A 20,068-nucleotide genomic window follows, 5' to 3' on the forward strand; every position below is an offset into this window, starting at 1 on the left:
TTCACTTGAAGGCATTTCAACCCAAACAATAGAAGAGTTTGAGCAGCTATACATATCACATGTACGAGTAACGCGTTTTACTTTTAGCATTGAAAAATACACCCAAAGCACAAGAAAGGATATTATCGTAGAGAGGTACTATGTGTGTTCATGTGAAGGGAAAACACACCATGTAGATCCTTCAATTCAAGCACTAGAACATCCAAACAAGTTGAAAAAGATGAAACTCATCCCAACAACAAGATACGACTGTAAGACAAGGATACGAGTAAAATTGGATAATGAAAATGGACTACATTATATTAAGCAACACATCATCTTGCACACACATGAGCTTATAAGGGCTGAATGGCAGCACCTTTATCATTCTAAAAGGCATGTATCAGTTGCAGAGAAGATTGATACCATTAAATCATTTGAAGAGGCAAGCATCAGACATTATTGCTTATAAATATTTGTCTCAAGATGTAGAAGGTGATGAGTATGTTGGGCATACACTATCCGACCATATAAAATATGTAAATAGGTAATACTAAACACCATTTTATGATACATGTTTGGAGTCATAACGTATTATATTTGGAATTATAATTATATAGCACTATATAGCTAGTGTTGCTAACGTATATTTATGAGATTATATATAATAGTATTTGACCTTATAATATACCATGTATGGTATTAAATTTTCTTCAGGTTGAGGATGAAAGCAATAGAAGGGGGTGATACTCAGATGGTAATTGACAAGCTGATAGAATGATTGGAAAAAGATCCCGACTTTTATGATTGTGTAAAATTAAATGAACAAGGACAACTTACAACTCTATTTTGAAGTGACAGTATGATGAGGGAGTATTATAAAATTTATGGAGATGTGGTCATATTTGACACAACCTACCGCACCAATCGCTATAATCTTATATGTGGTCCAATAGTGGGGATTAATAATCATTGGAAAACTGTTATGTTTGGGTGTGCATTTATCGTCGACGAAAAAGTGGAATCATTTGAATGGGTTCTTGGTCAATTTAAGAAGATTATGAACAACAAATCCCCAATGTCAATCACTGATCAAGACTTTGCGATGTCAAAAGCAATTGAAAAGGTGAAAAATATTTGGTCTTGTAATATCTTATATTTGCTGTTATATAGAACTAATTTCGGTAATATAATATCTTACATTTGGTCTTATAACATAAAGCTTCAATTATACTTATTATAATTTCAATTGCATATCAATAAAACACCAAATACTTTATAAAATAATTCCACATTAAAATATCAATCCAGATACATAATATTATACATCCAACGTTTAGTATAAAATCAAATATATAAAAGCAACTATATAATATTATAACTCCAATTATATAATATAATAAATTCAAATATATAATATTATAACCCCAACGTCAGTGTTATGATCCAAATACATAATATGATAACTCCAATTATATGATGTTATAATTCTAAATATATAATATTAAAACTATAACCATCATAAAATCATACTCCAAAAATAACAACAATACAACATAATATAATACAATGCAACGTCAGTGTTATGATCCAAATACATAATATGATAACTCCAATTATATGATATTATAATTCCAAGTATATAGTATTAAAATTCCAACCATCATAAAATCATACTCAAAAAAAAAACAATAAAACACAACACTCCATAATTTGTCATGCAGTCAACGATTTTATAATCCCAAATATGTAACGCACTAATCTCAAATTAGATCAAAAGGATGAACTTAAATTTCCTCATCCGTCTCTATTTTCACTAGTGAAGTCTGAGGCCTAGGAGCCCTTTGTTTGGGGACTTTTTCTGTCGCCGCTGTCACTTGATCAGTGACATTTTGATCCCTTGGAGGAGCTCTTTTGTTCTTTTTAGAAAAAACAGAGGCTAACGCATCATCGTCGCTGGTTTTTTCATTATGAAAACCTAAGCACAATTCAAGGAATAGCGAAAAATCAACAAAAATCAAAGTTTTTTCAAACAAAGAATTGTTTGAAAACCTAAATACAGTACAATAAATACCGAAAAAAAACAAAAATCAAAGCTTTATCATCATTCATGGAGTAGCGAAAAATGGTGAAACATTGAAAGAATTTTGAAACACATACCTTTGATGAACCGAAGAACATATTTGAAAACCTAAAAACAGTACAAGAAATACCGAAAAATCAAAAAAAATTGAGGCTTTTTCATGCGAAAATGGAGAAACATTGATAAAAATTTGAAAAACATACCTTGGATGAAACATAGAGATTGAGAAATTTGACCAAAGAAGAAAAATTGCAAGTGAGAATAATCTTGAAGAATAAACAGGAAGATTAAGGGATGAAGATTCGGGAGAGTAAGACACGAAACGGGGCGTATGATGGAAGAAATTGGTAATGTCAGGAAAGAGAGTAATGAGGAGTTGAGAGGAAGTTGAAGTTGAAAGGATGCGACATGACTATTCAGGACGCGTGTTTTTTGAAAGAGGCAGTTACGTTAAATTTTCTTAAAATTTAAAAAACTAGGCCGGCCCAAATGTAGCCGTCTATAATATAGACGGTCTCAATTACAAATTTGTGCTTTTATTTATTCTTGATTTTTACCACCTGTAAGAAATGATTATTTTCTTCTCTATTTTTTGTTTATATGAATAATCTAACTTACTCTCGAATTAATAAAATAGTTTAAGGGAAGTACTTTGGTTCATTAAAAAAAAATTAATTCTAATATAAAATATAAATATATATTGATATATATGAATGATGAATGATTTTAGTTTATTGATTTTTCTATACACAACCTCATAAAGGAAATGTAGTTTATTTGAATAGCATTAAATTAAAATTACAAATCTAAGGATTTTGAATGCTAATATGAAAAAACAGATTTAAATTGTACTTAAATAACTTTACGTTGGGTCTAAATTAAGTCTCAATATTATTGAACGCTAATTATGTTTTAATCAAAAAAATAAATAAAAAAAAAAAGTTCAGAAATTGACAAGCCAATATAAAGAATAATCATACAAACAGTCAACTTCAATTTTCGAACGAAGTTAATCAATCAAGATGAGCGGTAGGTGTGCATGCATTCTCATAATTCATAATCAGCATACGGCTAATTCTTACCACTTCCTGTTGGCTTCAAAGCTGGATGCCGTCATGGCCGGCTGACGGCTACACCTGATAATAATGACAACAAATATTCCTAATAGTCTTTTGACTTTTTAAATAAATATATTAATAATAATTTATTGTGTGGAAAATATCACTAATTATTAAATAGAAAAAATATATTCATATTTATATATATACGTGCAAGTCATGATGGTTTGTTAGCTATATATCATATTGAATTAGTCATTTTTATTACTCTTTTTAGTAATTCTTACAATTGGAAATGAAATCATCAACTCATCTTTAATTTTGAAGTTCTGAAACTTTCTACAATAAAAACAAAAACATTATTATGGATTTTGAAGGTTTAATTAAATTTGGTCTGATTGCAGTAATAATTCAAGTTCTTCAGTTATCTACATTTGTTTCTGCTCAATCTGTTTCTAATTCCACATGGTTAACACTCAATGGTATTTATCTATCTTACTTCAACTTTCTTTTTTTTTCTTTTTTTCTTTTTTTTTTTTCTAATAATATATTGTAGATGTAATTGTTCTTGCTATATACATTGTCCAAAAAGGTATTTTGGCTCACCATTTTTTCACTACAACATCAATGTAAATTCCTTAATTCCAAAATATTTGGATTGACTATATGATTTAATATCTTAATCGTTTTGTACATTTCATTTGAGTTTAACAAGAAATTGTTCATAATTTTATTTCTTGCTTGTATTTTTTTTTTTTGTTTTTTTTTTTTGGTTATTTGGGAAATAGCTGAATAAAAATATAATTTTAATTTATATTTTAGTTTAAGATAAAATGAGCTACTATTGAGGATGAGATCGATATACTGTGAGACTTGTCTTAGTGACATCCATGCACATACATGCATGTATGATCAACAATATTAGCTAATTAACAGCTGTCATTATTAATAAAAATTAATTCTTTAATTTCTATGTAAATTATAGTGAAATAACAATGTACATCTCATCTACCTTATTATTTTTGGTAAAATTTGAACTTGAAGACAAGGTCAAAAGTCAAAACCCTCACCTACTCTCATAATCTTCAAACAAAACATATGCTTTTACATGCTCACATACATCATAGAACATAGATCATTATCATTCATCTGTGTATGTGCTTAACATCACATGTCATGCCACACCATGAACATGAAAACACCCCTACAAATAAGATAGTTGTTTGGACAATTTTAGCTAATATTTGGTACAAATAGATGATTGAGTGGTCAGACCATTTAATACAATGCTAGTGTTTGGAGAATTATGTGGCTCAAAAAACTTGTTATTAATCAATTAATTTATAACAAACTGTTACTATAATCAGCTGGTATAAACTATACATAAAATCAGTTGGACGGTCAAATCAACCACACCAATCATCTATTAGGCGTTTGTCAAACTTTGTTACAACTTGTTTGCTACTTTGTTCAATGTTAAACTAGGTTTTTCTCAAAAGAATTGAATTATTATATAGTTTTTTAAAGAATATTTGGTAAATTCTAATGTCCAAAAAATGTTGCAGGATTACCTCCATTGGTAATAGCAAGAGGTGGATTTTCAGGGTTATTTCCAGATTCAAGTTTGAATGCATACCAATTTGCAAGTGCAGTGAGTGTACCAGATTTGGTATTATGGTGTGATGTTCAGTTGACAAAAGATGCTGTGGGAATTTGCTTCCCTTCACTGGACTTGCAAAATTCATCTGTTATTAAACAAGCTTTCCCAAATGCTTCCAACACATATGCTGTTAATGGTGTTTCAACCCAAGGATATTTCTCCATTGATTTTACTTTTCAGGATTTATCCAATGTCCCTTGTAAGTCTCTCCAAAATGATCTGATTCTTGTGACAGTTTCTTCTTTTCTTGTAACTGCTGAAAATAATGCTGGTTTTGTGAGCTCAATATCACCATTTTGATTGCATTTCCACATTCTAAAAGTTGGTATTTCTGAATTTTTGATGGTTCGCAATGACTTCTATCCTGCAGTAACTCGAGGAATTATTTCTCGAAGTCCGATTTTCGATGGCATGTTTCTCATTCAGACTGTTGAAGAAGTGTTTACACAAACCCAATCTGCTGGATTCTGGTTAAATGTTGAGGTGTGCGCTGTGCCCTTTATAGATTAATATAGTATAAATCTGTCCATTAGTTAGTCTTCGAAAAATCACCCACATATGATCCACATCGAACAATTAGGAGGTAGAGTAACATATATACTTAATGGGCTACTCCTCTTAATACCAATTAGTTTTAGGATGGAACCTCATTGCATTTATGTGCAACCAACTTTCCTCTTATGCGGTTCTTGTTGTGTGCAAACCCGTTACCAAAAATATCAGTTAGTGCATAGTTGTTGGCAATTTGAACTCAAGCAATGCAGAAAATTTGATTACTAACAATTTTTTTTTTGATATCTTGTGCAGCATGATGCTTTCTATACTGAACACAATATGAGCATGAGGAGCTTTATCCTTAACATATCACAGAGCATAAACATTAGCCACATTTCGTCACCTGAAGTTAACTTCTTGCGAGGACTTGCAACGCCATTTGCATCAACGAGCACAAAACTGGTTTTCCGCTTTCTTGACATGGATGTAACAGAGCCTTCAACCAACCTGACATATGGCTCCCTCTTGACAAATCTTACTATGATAAAGACTTTTGCTTCCGGTATCCTTGTCCCAAAGGGTTACATATGGCCTATGGATCCAACTTCATACCTCTTACCTCATACTTCTCTGGTGGCTGATGCTCATAGAGTTGGACTTGAAGTTTTTGCTGCAGATTTCGCAAATGACAATCTTTTTGCTTACAATTACAGTTACAACCCAGTTGATGAGTATCTTTCTTTTATCGATAATGATGAGTTCTCTGTGGATGGTGTATTGTCTGATTTCCCAATAACATCATCAGAAGCAAGAGGTCAGTTTTAGTCTACTTTTTTCCTTTCGCTGATAGAAACAGCTAAACGAAAATTTGTTTTTGACTTGCTGTTGCTATCACTCCAATAAACAGTTCTTAATTATATGCTAATTTTGTTAACTTTGTGCAGAATGCTTTGCCCATCTTGGTACAAATGCCTCAGCACAAGGTCTGTATTTCTTTCTTTCTTTCTTTTTTTGTGTTGGACTTTAGCTCTAATATATGTGATAAAGCATCAAGCATTAACACAATGAACTCAGTCGTGAGAAGCAAGTTAGTGACTCGTCTTAGGGAGAGAAAAAGTGATCGAGTTCATCTTTAATTAAAAGCTGCTTACTTGTTCAATATTTGAATTGGCTCAACAAGAAGGATTATTCTAGCATACGTACCTCGTACTAAAAGCTCGTAATAAACTGTTCCTGTCTGTTTTCTTTTTACTTTCAGCTAAACCCTTGGTTATATCTCATGATGGAGCAAGCGGAGACTTCCCTGGCTGTACTGACATGGCATATAAACAAGCTATTAAAGATGGTGCAGATTATATTGATTGCTCTGTTCAAATGTCAAAGGATGGGATACCTTTCTGTCTAAGCTCTGCCAATCTCCTGAATAACACAGAAGCCACACAATTCAGAAACCTTATTTCGGTTGTTCCAGAAATTCAGCCGGGTCCTGGAATATTTTCATTCAGTCTAAACTGGGCTGATATTCAAGGCTTGACTCGTAAGTAGTATGTTTATTATGTTTTCATTATCCAAGTGACTTTGGTAATACTCATTTTCGTACCATTTTCCCTTCCTCATTGAGCTTTTTGAAAGCAAAATAGATAACAGCATTTCCATGCAAGGTTACGTTCCCACTAATTGACCCTTTACTCGTTTACTTTTCCTTGCTTGCAGCTGTGGTTGAAAACCCTTACGGCGCAAGTTCAGGTTTGCTAAGAAACCCGAAATTTAGGACTGCTGGAAAAATTGTGTCTTTGGCTGATTTCTTAGACCTAGCTAAAGATTCAACTTCACTTGTTGGCGTGTCGATCAAAATAGAGGTGAGTGCAATGCAGTGCTTGTTATTATCTAGAATCTGGATGTGGGTTTCCTTGGACTTTCCATTTCTTGTGGCGAAGTTTCTGGTTATACAAGCTGGTACCATCCTGAATTTATGGAACTATAGGGCATGTGTTATGTGCTGCATTATTTCTATATTTGGAATTTGATCTTGACAATTATATTAATGGGGTTAATGGTTCTTAGATTACAAGCAAAAGAAGCTACCTGGTAGCTTTTTTGGAAGCTATAGACCTTAAAATTAAGGGAATAGAACTACATATAAACTAATATACTTCTATTAAAATGGAATAAAAAGAAAAAATTATATTCTTCAAATGTAAGGCCTACTTTTGAAGAACAATTATGATATTGTGTATCAAATTATAGGACTAAGACAGCATCTTACCCTGCATAGGAAGGAGCCTCTTAAGAGGCATGGGGTAATGTTGATGCAGTAAAATTGCATTTCAAGACCATTCCCTTCCCACTATTCCTAAATAATATAGGCCACATTTGGTTTGTTTCATTTTCTATAGAATGAGTTAGATTGTGATATCCCATTACTATCCATCGACTTCTATTTCTTAGAAGTTAATTTGCATTTTCATTGAACCCAACCCGTATAGTCTATATTTTTTCGGACTTTGAAAATGTTACGATGAAGTGATTATATAAGATATCCTAGGGCTTCAGCTTAAATTTTTGGTTTAGTTTGTTCGTTGACATAGTTATCAGAAGCTAACATGATAAAAAGGTCACAGCCTCATGGGTTCAAATCTGTTCCACCCCTCATTTTAAAATAAAATATTTAGCGCGATGTATGAGGCGGGCATGTGCTATATCCACACTTCTAGTCCATCGGACTCTTGTGTAAGGTGACGTGATAGCTCATATGGCATAACCTTGGACTTCAACCATCAGCTTAAGCTTTTGGTTGAGTTGGTTCCTTGACATAAAGTATATATGAAAATACAAAAGTTAGAAGTGTGGCCTATTCTTTTTTGGTACATAACGGAACATATATAGTAAAGTTCAATGGAGCCTGATCCTGTGTTTATGGATGTTCAGAATGCAGAATACCTGGCATTAAACCAAGGACTGAGTATAACTGATGCAGTTTTGGATACTTTGGACAAAGCTGGTTATAACAGCCCAACAGCAAAGAAGGTTATGGTTCAATCCACCAGCAGCTCTGTCCTCAAGGTGCTGAAAGGGGAGAACAACTACGAATTAGTCTATGAAGTCGATGAGATAGTTGATGGGGTCCTCAATGATACCATCACAGACATCAAAACTTTTGCCAATTCCGTGGTTGTCGATAGAAAGTCCATCAGTCCCTTTCCACTGGGGTTCTATGAAAATATGACTGATGTTGTAGCACAGTTTCAGTCATTCAAGCTGCCCGTGTATGTTCAGATTCTCAGAAATGAATTTACAAGCATCCCATTTGACGCTTTCTCGGATCCAATCGTGGAGATCAATACTTTGGTCAATGCAGCTAATGTTGATGGTGTCATAACAGACTTCCCCCGAACAGCTGTTGCATACAGGAGTAAGTTTTTAATTTAGCTTTAAATTTTGATTAGTGTCTCTGTTTTTCACTTAAATATCCTCTATTTTAATACAACATTGCATTCCCCAATGCTGTTATGTGGCTCTTACTCAGGCAGGGTTTGGGAATCAGATGTACGCAACTTTACATTTGTTAGTGATAACAAACATGTTCGTTTCCATTGACCCTTAATAGCAAAAACGTAACTATTGATGGAAAAGAAAGATACATGTTTTTGAAGGTACTGATGTAGGAATTTCTCTGTTCTGCAGAGAATCTATGTCTGAAGATGACCGACACTCCACCTTACATGAGCCCAGCTCAGCCTGGTGCACTCTTGACAGGTCTTGGACCAGGAGCAACACCTCCAACAGCAGCTCCTGGTCCGATTCTAACACGTGAAAACGTGACAGAACCCCCTCTTTCTGCTGTGGTGCGACAAAATGCTTCGGCCCCGACAGCAGAAGCTCCAACAACTCCAAATGGTCAACATAAAACTACCGTATCTGCCTTGGTCTCTCTTTCGGCTTTCATTGTGGCAGTTGCTCTTCTCTTTTGTTAGTTTTTTGTATTATTGAAAGACAATTCTTGGTACATATTTGATTCTTTTACGTCCATATATATCGATAACGATAACAACAACAATGTCAGAGCCTTTAATTTCTTTATTCCTTATCTTATGTGTGTTGGACATTTGGAGCATATAAAGACCTAGATCATATATATACTACATACTACATATAGTGGGACAATCCAAAATATGACAAATAGGAAAAACGCAAAAAATTGAAACAGTGGGAAAAGACGACTCATCGCCCATAATCAACGAGTCGTCGCCTGTCCACTGCCTTGTCTCAAATTTGAGACAAATTGAAAAGCCGAGTTGGCATTTTGGACAACAACTCGTCGCCAGTTCCCTGTCTTGGTTTTTGTGATTTTGTTAGTTTTGTTCGTTTGTAATGATTGATTACAAACATTGCCAAGGATTGGTAACCTTCAAATGTTGGTTGTAACTGATGCTATATCATTTGTTTTATAAGTTGGGATTGGTTGAATCATTTGTTTCATAGGTGGGCATCGGTTGACAGCACACGCATCTACATATAGGATATGTGTGCATAGGGGCATTCCACCCTTATATACTTTTTTTAGAATTTGTCTTAGAACATACACATTGTTTTTGCTTCTCTTTTGTATGAAGTGTGGTGAAGGAGTAATTACTTTTATTACATCTTTTAAGTTCATAATCTATCTACAATACATTGTCTTACATTGCATTCTCTATGTGCTAAGGGATTGTTGTAATAGATAGTATATCTTTGTGAATTTCACTTATCATCCCAAGTACCCTTGCGAGAGAAATATCAAAAAAAAATAATTACACGCCTTCTATAAATATCAAATTTTTGAGTGACATTCATCGTTGCACAACCTTCAAAATGTCTTTTTTAGTGATCAAAGGAGTTCCATAGCCATTCTTCAAGGGAATACAAATTTATTTTTTGTAATTTATATTTGTATTTGCGTTATATTTTACAAATTACAATTTGCATTTGTATTTTGAGTTATTAGTTCATTTAACAACATTGTTTTTGGTATGTTTAAAGTCTTGCTCGGTCCACCATAAAATGATAATATCTGATGCAAGCTAAGTTCTGTTTTTTCACTTCAATATAAGTTTGCTATCACAAAAATATTATATTTCTAATTAATTATTAACTCATTTCTGTAATAAATTAGTTTAAGATTGTATATAACTGTTAATTTTAAGATTATAAGTGATTACGTTAAGATTATAAAATTAAACATAATTACTTTAAAATTGTATATGATCATTTAAGATTATAAGTCATGACAATAAACATACATTTAATAACACTATTAGAAATCATTTGAAAATTTGTGAAAGATGAATAATGAGACAAGATAAGGTCTTTTTTTACCAAATCATTTGGTATTATCTTTTATTATTTCCAATAAAACTTATAAGGAAATTTTCTAACCACATTAATCATCAAATCTTGTTTAAGAATGTCAACAAATTGTTATAGGCAAGGGATAAGAATAAATGTCTTATATTCACTTAATTACTCCCACTTTTTCATTTAAACACTATAATCATGCAATTTAAGTATAAAAAAGAAAATATTATTTCCAGTGCACGTTATTTGAAGTTGGACTAAACCATACATACTAAGGACAAGGGACACTCTTTAAAATTCTTCCATGCTATATATATATATATATATATATATATATATATATATATATATATATATATAGCAGTATCATATATGACATTATTATCATATATGTATATATAGATTAGTAGTTTTTGTTATTATTTTATACTTATATCCTATTAGATTATATATTTTCTAATATTATATCGAATACTTACTCCATATACGTATATATAATAGGTTTAACTTTATATTTTATGGATTGCATCAATCATGCATTTTCAAAAGTAGACTTAAAAAATATTAAAGGTAATAAATATGTTGGCCTATTTTCTACTATTTTCAGTTTATTTTAACTATATTTTCTGGTGATTTGAGTTATATTGGAACTTTTATTACTCCAATTGTTTCATATTGATCATATAAATAATTTCCCTTAATTATGAGATAAACATATAGTATGAATTAAAGCTGAAAATTGAATAAGATATGACTTATTATGATCATATTATGAATAAAAAAATAAAAATATACCATGATTTTCCTTGATTATGCATAAATTATCTATGTATATATATATATATATATATAATTGGATAGTCAAGATTTTTTATGATCACCACTAATACTCACTTATATAAAGGAAATAATTAGTTGGAAATAATTAACAGAGTTGATAAGATGGATTTCAAAGCATCTCTTACAAAAAATTCTCTCATATTAGTTTTAATCTTTTGCTTAATCACCAAAGGGCAATGTCAAGTAAAGTTCTTCACTTTGGAAAATTATGGTGCTGTCAAAGGTGGAGAAGTGGATAATAGTAAGGTTAATAACTCATTTTTATTCAAATCTAATTACTCTTTTAGTTCCTCGGAGTTTAACCAATAATTTTATTTGAGCCAATTCCAACCCTTAACTTTGTAATATTTTTACTTTGCGTAATGTCATTCTCACTTTTTAAATTTTTATGCACATATTTTTGTTATTTTCTTAATAATTGTGCAATATGTTTTGGTATGGTAGGTGTTAGTTAAAGCATGGAATGATGCGTGCAAATGGAAGGGTGCCTCAAGATTAGACATATCTTCAGAGACTTACTTTGTAAATCCAGTAATATTGAGCGGCCCATGTAGTGGCCCAATAGAATTTCATAATTCGGGCACTTTGAAGGCTCCATTGAGCTTGAAACCGGGCTCTTGGATCGAGTTTCGTCATATCAACAGACTGACACTAACTGGAGGTGGGTCATTTGATGGTCAAGGCCCACCAAAACAACCTAATTCTAGGCTTTCCTCGGTAAATTGTATTCTTTCTCTGCATTCTCTAATCTTTATTTATCGGAGGAATTAAATATAAATTTAATGTTAATTTATTATTTTTGTTTAGTTTTCTAAAACTAATAATTAGCTAATTAGTTGAAAGAACATATAGAAATATATTTAAAGTTAACTCAAAATATATTATATAGTCTAACACGCCCACAGGAGCCCTTTGAGTTAAAAGTGAGGATACAACACAAGTCATACTCATACCTAACGTTAAATATTTCACCTTTAAATGAGGGGTCGTGGTTGATATTCGAACTCATGACCTCTTATTATGTTGGCTCTGACACCATATTAAGGAACCAATTCAAAAAAAAACTCAAATTTATGGTTGATAATCCAAGAGATATTATATACCAACGGTAACATTAATATGATTTCAGATGCTGAGCTTAAGCTTTGTGACAAATTCAAAAGCAGAAAACATAAAACTAAGGAACAGCCAAGGGACCCATTTGATATTATTTGCAGTGAACAATACGGAGTTGAATGAAATAAGGATATCATCCCCAGAAGAAAGTCATAACACGGATGGCATTAAGATTGGAGCTTCAAATGGGATTACAATAACAAACTCAAACATAGCCTCAGGAGATGATTGTATTGCCATTCTCACCGGATCTAAAAACATAACCATAAGTGGTGTTAATTGTGGTCCTGGACATGGAATTAGCATTGGAAGCATGGGACATTCGCCTAATGAACATGTGGATCATGTTACTGTCAAACATTGCAATCTCTCTGGTACTACTAATGGTTTAAGAATCAAGACTTGGGCTACTGATTATCCTGGAACTGTATCAAATATTCAGTATCAGGAGATTATCATGGATAATGTTTATAATCCTATCATTTTTGATCAACATTACTGTGATGCTGGATCTTGTGGACAGGTATATCTTGCCAATTACCAATAGGTCTTAATTTGTTTTTATCATTGAGCTGGCCGCAACCTCCTTATCCCATTTGATAAGGGTATGGTCTGCCACCATTCAACCCGGATCATGAATTCTATGAGCCGGCAAAAATACTCCATCTCACATTACTAAAATAGTAGGTTGTGGACTTGTATAAAATGCTTGATGAGTAATTTTATGCAAGTCAACACTCATTATCCGTGGTTTTGTTGGCCCAACTCCACGGGTGCCTTATGGGTGTGTTCACATGAGTGGGCCTAGGGAGTTATTAGGTATGATGATGATTGATGATAATGAAGCCAACAAATGTTGTAACAAAATAGGGGACTTCAAAAGTTGAAATACAAGATGTGACGTTCAGCAACATACATGGAACATCAAGGTCAAAGATTGCAGTGAATTTACAATGTAGTAGGAGTACACCGTGTAATAGAATAGAGTTGGAGGACATAAATATAAAGTACAATGGGGAAGATGGAACATCTATTTCAAATTGTTCCTATGCAAGTGGCAAGGTTTCTGGTGTACAACTTCCTAAACCTTGCCCCTTATTTTCATAACATAGGAATAGGATACTCCTATTTTTGTTTTCTAAAAGAAAGTAATTCTATTTGGGCATGTGGAATTCTTGCTATGCCAACTAATGTAGAGCGTCTTGATCATCTCCCGGCCTTTATTATCTTTAATTTGTCATGTAATTGTAAGGCTTTATAATAATGATTCATCAGCATGTTTTCCAAGTATATTGTAAGCCTTTACATGATTCATCAGCATGTAATTGTAAGCCTTTATAATCTTTAATAACGATTGTCGCTAGTGGAAAAAACATTTACTGTGCAATATATGCTGCGGTTTTACAAAGATGCAGTATAAAATAATTAGGGAAAAAAATATGGAGTATATACTGCGGTTCTTGATAAACCGCAGCAAATGATGTTACAATAACTGAGTATATATTGCGGTTACAATAAATAAGGTTAGTGTTTTTGTGCTGCGATAAAACCGCAGCATATAGTGGCCAAAAAACCACAGCATTTGAGATTTTTTCCACTAGTGTATCCTGTCTTTCCTTTCTAGATTTAGCACATCAATTACATTGCAATTACATCAATAAGAGCAAGAAAGACAGTAACCTTCTTAGTTCAACCAATTACATAACATAGTCCACTTCAGTTTTCCACTACAAATACAACATACAAAAAATAGCACAACAATTAACTTCAGTGCCTTAAAAATCGGTTTTTCAAGTTCTTTAATTTTTCCTTCAAAAGATTAACACCCATTTGTTATCGAAATAGATCATCATCAAAATTGTAGCCTCCATTACCTCTTCTCAAATTAGTTTCTAACATCCATTGGAAAAAATTGCAAGCCCTACATATATAATACAACTGTCTTGGATTGTTAACTATGATAAATTTTTACCTCTGCAAACCTAGATGATGCACAACAATACTGTTAGTTTTAATCCATTGCACTTCATTGTTGTGAGAAAACAAAGTTGAACTTGGCCAATTCTCGATTGATGGATGAAAAAAATTGATGAGAAAACAATTTTGGGTATATAGAGGGTTTACTGTTGTATTTAAGTTGCCACAGTTTGAAGTTATTTTGGTAAATACGCACAATTAACAGTCATTTAATGTTTTTTCATTAAAAAATTCACATTGCACTATTGATGCAAAACTCAAGATCATTATTTATATAAATAATCAAGAACGATCCACATAGAAAACCCTAAATTATGTGATCACTAGAAGAATTCAAAAAAAAAAAACCAATAATATACTCCCTTTGTCACATTGATTTTGCATCGTTTTCAATGTTAATCTGTCCTACTTAATTTGCATTATTTTTATTTATAGACAATAACTCACCAATTTCTTTAAATATGATCCATATATTTTAACTCTTTAATTTTATCCACATAATTTATTCCTTTTTATTTATTATCGCTTTTAAAAAATAACTCAATTCCTTTACGACGCAAACGAAAGAGGACAAAGTAGTCAAAGACTCGTATGAAGATAGTTCTCAATAAGATAGTGTGTACAATTTCATCAACAATCTACTAGCTACACCTATCAACTCGAAACTGAAAAACATAACTAAGGAAATTCTGTATCACTCGATCACTCCTCCTCTCTAACCTAATCACCCAATTACTTTCTCCTCCAGATTTGAATTCTTCTTATTTAATCCAAAGTTGCAGGCTTTGATGGCAACTGTCAAGGCACTTCAAGTTTGAATCTTTTTTGTTTTTCCCCTAAGAATAATTATGAGGTAAGTTTTCTCTTATTCTTTGCATCTAATGTTTAGTAGGTATTCTTTGATTTTGATTTAATTTTAAAGAAGGTTTGTCATCTTTAATGTTTTGATTCCAAATCACCATCTGGGTATCATAGATTATTCTAATTTCCCTCTTTATTTTGATTTCTTCTTCTCCCCCTTTCTTTTTAATCTGTGAGAGTAGCTGTTATCGTTGATTCTGCTTTCTTAGACAATATTGTCATCGTTATACTAATCTGTTAGAAGTGAAAAATTTATTAGTTCAAGATTGGTTTTTGAAAGATTTTAAGATCATAAACCCCCTTTTTGGACTTGTAGGAGTATTCATCAGTTTTTAGTCTGATTAGTATTTGTCTGGTAATCTTTGAAAAGTAGTCTTAATTGGTTGTAGACTTGTAGTCTATGTTGATATGTATGAATGAATGGGATGGATGCAGGTCTAATATGACTGGAATAGGTTTCTATAATTCTGAACCACAAAACAACTACCGCAGTTTTGGGCGTGGGGCTCCTAAACCTTCTCCACAATGGCGCCATCATTCATCTCCACAGATGCCTCGCAAAGGCGATCTTTTCATGGAGGCAGGTAAATTAGCTGTTGAGTATTTAGTTTCGCGTGGATTATTGTCGTCAAATGTGCTGCCTGGTAAATATCAGAATGGCAGTTTGAGAAACAATGTCGACGAATCTTATGATCTTCGTAGTTCACAAGATAAGGATAGTAGTAGTAGGTCTTCAGTTGAGCTAGATTTGAGGAATTACTCGAGGGAGAGGAGAAGACTTAGACCCTCTCGGAGTTTTAGTTCTGATTGGATTCGTGAGAATGAAAAGGAAGGATCCTTGACTGAAAATGTACCTCCTTCAAGGGCTGCTGTTGCAGTTGAAAATGATACTTTAAACAAGGATGCTATCAAAAGTACTGATACTAATGTTCAGAATTCGCATCCAGATGAGATCTTGGCCAAAGATGATAAGTATAGTGAGTCGGAGGATGGGATTGGAAACGGTTGCTCTCTTGGTGATTCAAAGTCGAAGGTGACAACTTCGGCTGAAAATAACAATGATAAACAGATTGCGTTAGATGCTGGAAATACCGTCTTTGAGGTGTTGAAAAATGACACAGATAATCATGACAAAGAGAAGGATACTACTATGGATACTTTGTCTATTCAGCAAGTGGAAGAGAAGGGGATCAATTCTCCTTTAGTAGGGAGCTCTCCAAAGGGCAATCTATTTTTGACCAGCCAAGAGAACTATGTCAGTGAGATCGAGCATGCTTCTCTGGACTCCAACAAACGTGATTCTGTGAATGGTTCAGAAGAGAATTCTAGTCCCAAATGTCTTGGTTCAACTATTTCGGATCATCAACAAAAAGCTTTGGAACCTCTGTCATTTTCGTATGAGCCAAATTCTAGTGGATTGACTGAGCTCGGAATGTGCAGTTCGATTGGCAAAGATAGAGTTGAAAAAAGACCTATTGAGGAAGAAAGTAGCACCGATGGAGCCAAAAAAGCTAAGCAACAACAATGGCTTACTGTTGCTCAGAGTGATGAATACTTGCAACTTTCTGATATGAGCGATGGGCATTCTGTTTCAGCAGCCAAAAATGCTGCTACCATTTTTAATGTGTCTGTTAGTCAAGAGAGCTTTACGAATGTCTCATTGCCTCTAAAATTCGGTGTTCAATCTGATGTAAATGAAGAGAAGCAGATGCTTTCCAACTCATTTAAAATCTGTGATCTGAATCTCATGGAGGGCCCTGACATGCATGACAATCATGATGCTTCAGCTTTGTTGTATCCGTCAATGTCAGATCCCAGTCGAAATTTCCCCGTTGATATTGATCTGTCCATGAGGAATAGTTGCAATGTAACTAATGAGCGCACTGACTTTGGATCATTACGAAAAGATATTGAAATAATCGATCTGGAAAATTCATCTTTGGAGGAATGCAAAAGGTCAAATGATTCAGTGAAAAAGTATGTTAACCTCTTGGATTCTTTTTCTGTTCCTGCTAGCTCTTTTTTCAACTGTTTTGCGCCATCTATGCATGGCAAGTTTTATGCTGATGAGAATGTTTTTGACTCTATGTCTGATCTTATATTTCATGTGAGCAGTCCAGCGGCTGGCACCACAGTCATGGACAGCTTTCAAAATCCGCAAAATACTACTGAGAATCCAGATGGTCAGGACGGGTATGGGAGCATGATCTCAGAGTTGCTTGGTAATGATGTCCCAAATTGCTCTTCAGTTCAGCCTGATATAAATACTTTTCACACTGACATTAGCCTAAATCATGGCGAGGTATTAGCCCTGATGGTTAAATAGCTGCATGATCTCATATTATAGTTTCAATTCCTTAATTGATATTTTAATTTTAAAAGCTTTTCTCATTTAATGTGGCTGTTACCATAGTAGGAGATTCCACATTAGATAGTGGTGGGTATGGAACAAATCAGAAAATGAGTAATAGTTTACATTGGTGACTGGTGGCTTCTTTGTTTTTAGGTAATTAAAATGGAGGCTAGCAATGAAATGGTGTAAATGACAGGATTTTAGGATGATAATACATGCTCATCTTTCCATTTTGAGTTCTTTTTAAGTTCTTTCCCATCTTCGGGTGGTTTTAAGTAGCTAAAAAGCTTGAGAATGTGTTGCCCAGACCTGCTGTAATAGGATGGTTTAATGACTTTCCTTTTCATGGATATTCATCTGAGACTATTGTTTTGCATATGTTGGTATCTTAGGGTATCAACATTGCTAGTCTGACAATGAGTCTTGTAGTGAAAAAAAGATAGTCTTACATGCAGTCTTGATAAAAAAAAAAACTCATTGCAAGACTCTTGAAGTGACACAAGTTTCTAAATTGTTCACAAGACTCTTGGTAAATAAAGTTGAGTTTGAATTGAGTTTAGGGATAAAGTGTAAAACTAGAAATAATTTTTGTAGGATTCCAAATTATAAAAAGTACAGGCTAGCAGAAATCTGATGTTGCAGAAACTGGAGATTGGGGTTTGAGTCGTACGTATTTCTCCACTTTTGATATTGACAATGATGATCTGCATGTCTTTTGCATTTTGAGTGTATTTCATGTTCTTATTGCTTTGCTCTATGTTAATAAACTATGCATTTGCTGGTGTTTTTCGCTGACTAGTTTTTTTGCTAATTATTGCAGACAACATTCAGTGAAGATGATCCAATCTACATGTCCTTGGGAGAAATTCCTCTAAGTATGCCAGATATTTAAATTGCTGGTATTATTGTTGTCTTACATGTCAAATATTTAGCGCAGTCCATCTGAATCGTAAGATGGGTGATTGTGTTAGAACTTAGATTATATTAACCCTTTTCTTTGGAGTTTTTTGGTGATTAATTCATAGTTGTTCCTACTGCTTTTGGTGCTAGGAGTCTTGCTTTGTCTTTATGTTCATTGCTTGTTTGTTACATAATACTCCCTTTGTCCCATAGGACTTGCAACAAGTACAACCTAGGTGTTTTATAAGGGATTGGGAAAAAAAATGTATACTCTATGGGAAAGTGAGAATAATGTGTGGACGGGATGAAAATACAAGTTAAATGTGTGGATGAAAATTGAAGAAAGAGTGTGAATTATATTCTAAAATAAAATTGTAGCAAATTCTGTAGGACGGACTAAAAAGGAAATTGACGGTGAGAAATCCTTTTGAACTACAGCCTTATCTTTGTTGTTGATTAATGGTGGAAAATCTAATGCTGATAAGCGTTGATAATTGCTGGGTGATGTAAGATTTGTTGTCCTACTGTTCAGCCTTGTCGCTGTTGTTGTCTTGTGTAATTAGTATCTGTCGGTGGGGCAGAATCTGATGCTTGAATATCGATTTACAGCAGGTCTTTTACGCGGTTGGGAGTAGCCTACACAAGAGAGAAATCCTTTCGAACTGTAGTTCATTAATCAACAGTTGCTGGTAGTACTGTAATCAGGTATTGTTCTGATTAGCCCCTCTTTACATTTTGAGTATATATATATGTATATATATAAAGGCTTTTTCAAGATGTCTAGTGGAAGTTATTTCTATACTGTGATGTTTTACAGGTGTAGAAAGATCAACATTACTACAATAGAATGGAGTCAAATTTTAGGTCGAGAATAAAAACTATCAAGCTCAAGTTACTAATAAACAAAAGACTCGGTTTGAACGCAACAAGAGTCTTGTCTTATTTTACACATTCTCGTCAAAACTTTTTCACGCGAAGGTAAAGCACTTCCCCTTCTTCCAAGAACCCTCGAATGATACAGACGGAGTAAAGGTTACAGAACATGAGATCAGAGTGGCAATCTACATTTTAGGAGTTTGTTGTATCTCCTAGTCTTTTGTGATTATTGGTTTTCCAATGTTGAACAAATGGCTGATTGTATGTTTGAGTTTAACTGTACACTTTCTTGTCTGGGGATTGTATGTCAATTGTTAAAGGTATTGAATTATAAGTAGGACTGCTCTCTCCATATTAATTTATCAAATTATCAACTACAACTAGCTACTTTTGCTCCTTTTTGTTTGTTTCTTTAGTTTTCAAAGCAATTTTTGAGTTATTTTAGAATGTATATCATAATTTTAAATATATATATATATATATATATATATATATATATATATATATATATATTAAAAATTTTATGTTCTAGCTAC

General features: G+C 33.2%; 3 protein-coding genes across 6 annotated transcripts; all 3 read left to right on the forward strand.

The window, feature by feature from the left end:
* The first annotated feature begins 3,362 nt into the window (after window positions 1-3,362).
* Window positions 3,363-9,380, forward strand: LOC130807952 (glycerophosphodiester phosphodiesterase GDPDL3-like). Its single transcript, XM_057673361.1, has 9 exons — window positions 3,363-3,602; window positions 4,686-4,979; window positions 5,151-5,263; window positions 5,588-6,089; window positions 6,220-6,258; window positions 6,534-6,812; window positions 6,989-7,134; window positions 8,204-8,687; window positions 8,960-9,380. The coding sequence occupies exons 1-9, from the start codon at window positions 3,485-3,487 to the stop codon at window positions 9,247-9,249; spliced, it is 2,265 nt and encodes a 754-aa protein (XP_057529344.1). The 5' UTR covers window positions 3,363-3,484; the 3' UTR covers window positions 9,250-9,380.
* A 2,171-nt stretch (window positions 9,381-11,551) lies between these two features.
* Window positions 11,552-13,672, forward strand: LOC130807417 (exopolygalacturonase-like). Its single transcript, XM_057672619.1, has 4 exons — window positions 11,552-11,695; window positions 11,894-12,166; window positions 12,579-13,088; window positions 13,436-13,672. Exons 1-4 carry the CDS (start codon window positions 11,552-11,554, stop codon window positions 13,670-13,672), a joined length of 1,164 nt encoding a protein of 387 aa, XP_057528602.1.
* A 1,490-nt stretch (window positions 13,673-15,162) lies between these two features.
* On the forward strand, window positions 15,163-19,929 carry LOC130807962 (uncharacterized protein At4g26450-like). Of its 4 annotated transcripts, none has more exons than XM_057673377.1 (6): window positions 15,163-15,395; window positions 15,839-17,380; window positions 17,519-17,705; window positions 18,577-18,655; window positions 19,266-19,361; window positions 19,474-19,929. In XM_057673377.1, exons 1-4 carry the CDS (start codon window positions 15,391-15,393, stop codon window positions 18,646-18,648), a joined length of 1,806 nt encoding a protein of 601 aa, XP_057529360.1. In that variant the 5' UTR covers window positions 15,163-15,390; the 3' UTR covers window positions 18,649-18,655; window positions 19,266-19,361; window positions 19,474-19,929. The 4 variants fall into 4 exon arrangements, with proteins under 4 accessions (XP_057529360.1, XP_057529361.1, XP_057529358.1 ...); XM_057673378.1 differs by having other exon boundaries at window positions 19,269-19,361; XM_057673375.1 differs by having other exon boundaries at window positions 18,577-18,631.
* Window positions 19,930-20,068: the final 139 nt, after the last annotated feature.

This window comes from Amaranthus tricolor, chromosome 3 (assembly GCF_026212465.1).
Source record: "Amaranthus tricolor cultivar Red isolate AtriRed21 chromosome 3, ASM2621246v1, whole genome shotgun sequence".
In the NCBI taxonomy this organism is placed as follows: domain Eukaryota; kingdom Viridiplantae; phylum Streptophyta; class Magnoliopsida; order Caryophyllales; family Amaranthaceae; genus Amaranthus; species Amaranthus tricolor.